This window comes from Mus caroli, chromosome 10 (assembly GCF_900094665.2).
Source record: "Mus caroli chromosome 10, CAROLI_EIJ_v1.1, whole genome shotgun sequence".
Classification (NCBI taxonomy): Eukaryota; Metazoa; Chordata; class Mammalia; order Rodentia; family Muridae; genus Mus; species Mus caroli.
The window spans coordinates 110,451,569-110,457,568 of NC_034579.1; the positions used below are offsets into that span (position 1 = coordinate 110,451,569).

General features: G+C 45.3%; 1 protein-coding gene across 1 annotated transcript in view; it reads left to right on the forward strand.

The window, feature by feature from the left end:
* The window catches only part of Cpm (carboxypeptidase M), a 50,853-nt gene that overhangs the window by 25,077 nt on the left and 19,776 nt on the right, over positions 1-6,000 (forward strand). The window contains exon 3 of the mRNA XM_021175295.2: positions 4,395-4,492. Within this exon, the coding sequence (XP_021030954.1) occupies positions 4,395-4,492 (98 nt within the window). The remainder of the gene's footprint in view (positions 1-4,394; positions 4,493-6,000) is intronic.

A 6,000-nucleotide genomic window follows, 5' to 3' on the forward strand; every position in this document is an offset into this window, starting at 1 on the left:
CTTGAGTGTGTTTCCGAACACTGGGGTCAGTTAGCGGCTCGCATCTGTCTCAGCTGACCTGATGCCAGGCTCGCGAGAGACAGCTACAAACACTTGTGAGGGAGCAAAGGTGAAAGTGAAGCTGTGTGCAGGGTGATTGTTTGCACCATGAACATTGTGTCTGATTTTATTTCGAAGTTCATATCAGGATTCACAAGCGAGTTGGTTCCACCCAGCCAGCAGCTTCACTGACTTTGTCAAGACAGCTGCTTGCAACTTGGTCTCATATCTGTAGGTTAGCTAGCGTCTTTGCTGTCCAGTTCGTGTGTGTGTGTGTGTGTGTGTGTGTGTGTGTGTGTGTGTGTGTGTGACTGTGTTCGTGCACATGTGTGTAAACTCTGAGGTGCAATATCTGTGAAGTAATTTTTTGGAAGAAATTTCATAGAATTCCTTTTTGTGGAGTTATCAGTGTTGGAAAAGAGGCAATCTAGTGGTTGCCCTACTATGCCAAGAACAGCACACATGGAACTAGGGTCATCCAGGCCCTGCAAGCAGAGCCATCCCTGGTTCCACAGCACCAGAGCACTTCCGGGTGGAAGTCAGGAAGGTTGCCTGCAGGCCCAAAGTGAGAGGGGGCTGGGGACACCAAAGCAAATACCACAGAGCCTGGGAAAAATAGAGAATAGAAACCAAGAAATCCCTTGAATCCAGGTTTCATTTGCTTGGTGGTAAAGAGAAAGATTTGGTTGTTCCTTCCCACCTTGCGCGCCAAGATTGATCAGGTCAGACTCACAGAGCAATCACTTTTACTCTCTTGCCTGCCTAGCTTCAGATCTCTTGAGCACACCGGTTATTATTAGCTAGAACTTTGGGGGGATAAAAGCAGTTCCAGTTTTACAGGGAAAATAACGATCTTGCTTAAATGAGTTCTTACCTTGGCAACGATACGGTTAAAAGCGAATGTTTTGTCTTCTGCTTGCTTACTTGAGTCCAAGCTAGAGGGCGGGTGATGGTGGAGAGGGTGGCTGAAGCCCTTCAAGAGGGCCCTCGCTTCCAACAGTGTTGTGCATTCTTCAGGAGACTGCTTGGTTTTGGTCTCCATTGGTGCCACTGAAGTCACTCAAGGTCAGCTTCTTATCTTACAGTTCACTCTGAGGTCACCCATGCTAAGGGGGGATTGAGTTTCCCACGGTATTTTATTGCTTTTATGCTTGACTGGCTTGTCTTCCCCCCCACCCCCAAACTAAGTAATATTGGGGTTCCATTTCAATAGAAGTCTGTTGTCATCTGCCATCCTGCATGTGACCCGCCGGCAGCTGTAGACTTGAAATCATGAACAGCAGCCGACAAATATGTTGTTGAGAGGATGTTGATTCTTCTCTCTTTGACAGAAAGGAACAAGGCTATATATGCGCAATACAAATCTGTAATTATCTGGCTTGGAAAACATGAATAATTACGAAAAAGCATTTCCCAGAACAAACTCAAAGAATCATGATTAGCAGCCCATTAAAAAAAACTTTGTTTCCCATAACAATGTTTTAACTTTGTAGGACTGAAGTTCCATGTGACCAGGGTTGGTACAGTGGGGGGCAGGGGGAGGATTTTGGTTAACTGATTTCTGGCCCAGAATGGAGAATGTCCGTCTCCACACAGCAAACTCAGCCATCCTATAGAATCCTGTTCCTATAGAAGCCTGTTTGGAAGTCACCTATGTGGAGCCCCACCTCTGTAGAGTGTTACAGTTTCCTGCAGGGAGAAGTTAACCCTTTCTTCTTTGATTCCCCACAAACAACAGGACCCTACACACCTCTCTATTGTTATATAGGCCACGTAGGTGGGATTGTATTTACATATTACTCTCTTCACTAGATCAAAAATGTAGGGGCTGCAGGCATAAGTCAATAGGAGAACACAGGCTTAGCATGTTGGACTTAATTCCTAGTACCCCCCCGCCCATGACGTAGATCATGACTTACTTGTATACTCTGAGTTAGGTTAGGTGACTGGATAGAGTGGCCTTCAACAACTTGATTGAGTGAATGGATGGATGAATGAATGTGAATGAGCAAATGAAAGGAGAAGAATTCTGAAAACAAGAGGAAAATAGCTGGGCATGGTGGTGCACGCCTTTAATCCCAGCACCTGGGAGGCAGAGACGGGCAGACTCAAAAAAAAAAACCCACGAGATTGAGAGAACTGTACATAGGGTGGGAACTATTAATTAGCTACTAGGTGTTGTCTAAGGATCCTTGCAGTTTTGCTGAGTTGAAAGCATTGCCCTGTCGAGACAGAGCTCCCAAAGTGTTATTCCAATTAATTATGAATAAATGCTGAAAACGATGAGTCCAGTGTGTGTTTCCTCCCCCTCGGCCCCTCAGGACCTTGAGTGTCCCGTCCCTCAGCCCCTACCTGTCCCTGACTGAAGACAGAGCTGGAAATATGCAGACACCCATTAGCCCATTTGTTGCTATTAAACTCCTTTCCTAGGCTCTGAAACTCTACACATAGCACAGTTATCACACATATGTGAAGTGTGTGTGTGTGTGTGTGTGTGTGTGTGTGTGTATCAGTCTCTGAGACTGCATTAAAAGAGCTAGATGATTTTAAAATCAAAAGTAATTTCTTAATTTGGGCTTAAGAGTATTAAGGCAGTGTTTGGCTATATGAACTTGGCTTGTCTGGTACTTGCTTATGTAGCTCAGACTGTCCTTGAACTCATGGCAATTCTCCTGCCTCGATCTCCTGAGTGCTAAGATTTCAACCATGCACCACTGTGCCTGGCTTGACTTCTTAACTTTGTCACCAGCTTGGAAATTAAGCCTCTTGAAAGACAAGTCTTTTTTTTTTTTAAAAAGGTATTTATTTCATTTACATTTACATTTTTTTAAGATTTATTTATTTTATTTATATGAATACATTGTAGCTGTCTTCAGACACACCAGAAGAGGGCATCAGATTCTATTACAGATGGTTGTGAGCCACCATGTGGTTGCTGAGATTTGAACTCAGGACCTTTGGAAGAGCAGTCAGTGCTCTTAACCGCTGAGCCATCTTCTCCAGCCCCCAAGACAAGTCTTTTGTTGGTAGGAGGAATACTAGAATTGGAGTCAACCAGGCCACAGGATTCAACTCTTCACTCTGGGAATCAGATCACAGCCTCTTATTTGGCTGTGTGATCATAGAAGACTGCATACTATTATCTCTGTTGTAAAGTTTGGTTGGCAGTCCATCTCAGTGGCTCATGACAAGAAAACATTTAAGATTCTGTAAAGCTGAGCACCCACTGTAATGTGCCCCAAGCACGGTCTCAGTGACCTTGTTTCTACCCCTGCTTGCCTGACTTGCAGCAGTCTGTGGCTGAAAGGGACTTGCAGGCTTTCCTTGGCACTGTTAGGTTGGGCACAGAACTCAACAGTATCAAAGGCACAACCAGTGCCAGGCATGGCAGGTCTACCTGTCACCCCGGTACTTTGGAGGCCTAGGTAGAAAGAAGGCTTGTTAGTTGGAGGCCAGGCTAGGCTCAAAACACCAAAGAGAGGGGCTGGAGAGATGGCTCAGTAGTTAAGAACACTCATTGTTCTTCCAGAGGACTGGGGTTCAATTCCCAGCATGCACATGGCAGTTCACAATCATCTCTAACTCCTGTTCCAGGAGTCCAAAACCTTCCTCTGACTTCCTCCGGCACCAGACAGACAAGAGGTATACATATATACATACATACATACATACATACATACATACATACATACATACATGCAAACAAACACTCATACACATAAAATTAACAAAACTTTAAGAAATTGCCACAAAAAGAGTAAGAGGAGACAGGCCTCAATGGACCACACGAAACAGCACATGCATGGCTGGGGTGCAGAGCCTTGGGCTGAATTCCCCACCACTGGAAAAACAGAACACAGAAGGTACAGCCAGGGTCTGTCACATCAGCGCTTGAATACAAGACCTACGATTTGTTACTTAAAACATAATCTCCCTCCTGAATTACAAGTTTTGTTGTTCTTTCTGGTTTTACTTAGGTTTTTTTTTTTAACTTACATGACACCCTTCCAGGCAACCATCAATTGTGATTTCGATATATAATTGTATGTTTTAGCAAGACTGTCCCCATGCTCCGATCCCAGAACAGTGTATATAAACGCTTTGAAAATAAGATCAGTGTAACCTAGTCCGCTGATCCTTTCAATTATATTCTAGAATAAGAAATGTTTCTATTAGGTTGAGTTTCTTTTCACTCTGAATAACGAGCATTTGAAACGTGAAAACGTTAGTCACAGGCAGTGAAATTGTAAAGTCGCCAGGAGGGAGAAGGGCCCCGCCCTCTCTTCCTATTCTCCCAGAGTTCATTTGCCATTTTATGAGATAATTTATTTTTTCTTTCCTTCTTCCCTGTGAAGGTAGAAACCTGTGGGTTCTCGTTGTGGGGCAGACCCCAAAGGAACACAGAGTCGGGATTCCAGAATTCAAATACGTGGCGAATATGCACGGAGATGAGGTAAGTACCCTGCCTGAATGTCTGAGAGAAACTTGCCGTCAGGTCTGAGTCAACACCAGGCGAGAAAGCCTGGATGAGTATCATGCTTTGTAGTCAAGCAACAAGGGCTGGAGAGGAAATTGGGGGAGCCAGCTCCAACAGCGTCCGATCGATCACGTGACTACATGTTGGGTCCTCTGAGAGAGTAACTGAGCTGCTTTGGTGTTGGGGCTCTCTGAGCTGCCTCTGCTACTTTCTGGGTTGGTTTCCTGTCTCCTGTCGCCATTTAGGAAATCGGGGGGGGGGCGAGGGGGGGGCTCTGTTGTACTTGAACTCAAAACAACGAGAAGACATCAAATAGCTGTCCAGACTCCCAGCATCTGGCTTTTTTAGTTTTTAATTTTCAATTTAAATCTTAATTTAAACTTTACACGTTTGTGTTGCTGGGGACGGAAGCCCATGCTTTCTAGGGAAGTATTTCATATCTGGGCTGTTCCTCCAGCCCGTGATGTGGCTGTCTGTCTGTCAGAACAGTGCTTTCAGGATTCAAGTGTGGATGCACACAGTGTTCTTTCCAACCCATCATGGGTTCGTGACACTTAGACTCCTTAGTATGGGCCTTTTCCAAATTAGAGGAGATGAACCCTGTTTTTATTTTGTTATGCAAAATACCTTTTTAAAAACCAATCTTACAAAAAAAACCAGCTGGTGTCCCAGTTTGCTTTCTCTCGTAATGATAATGACCATGACCAAAAGCAACTAGTTGGGGAAAGAGGTTTATTTCAGGTCATTTAAGAAAGTCAGGGCAGGAACTGAAGCTCACAGCTCCCAGTCTTCCCAGTACCACCTTTCTAGGGGTTAGCTCCGCCCATAGTAGGCTGGGCCCTCCCACGCCAATCATTAATCAAGAAAATGCCCTACAGCCTTGCCTACAGGCCAGCCTAATGGAGGCACCTAACTCCTCTCTGGTTCCCTCTTCCCAGGTGACCTTAGCTTGTGTCAAGTTGACAGAACCAACCAGCAAGCCCAGCAGGGCTGCAGAGGCTGCCTTCCTCTCTTTGCTTCTGCTGGATGCGTTCAGAGTTTTCTACGTCCCAGGGTGCCACACGACTGAGGAAGGGTTGGTAGCTCCCAGTACCGGAGTGAAGGAAATTGACAGGGCATGTAGAAAGCACCCTATCTAAGGTGCTTTTAGCTTTTAGGAATTTCAGTCAGTACATATGGCAGGCCGAAGAACCTGCGGGTTGCCAAATGATTCGCACTTTGCCATGGCTGAGGTGCGATGCGATGCGCTAGTCAACACTTGACCTGATTTAACCTCCTCGAGCTCTGGTTCCATAGGACCTAGCTCCACCCTTTGTGACACACACAGCCAGCCCTTGCCAAGTATGTCGCCCAACCCGTCCTGCTGAAAAAATGCTTCTTGCAGCCCCAGTTAAAAATGCAAATATGTGCTGGTAAGAAAGGAGCCTGATGTGGGGTGCGTAAAGAATACAAGTATTTTGTTTTGTTTCGTCTTTAATCATCGT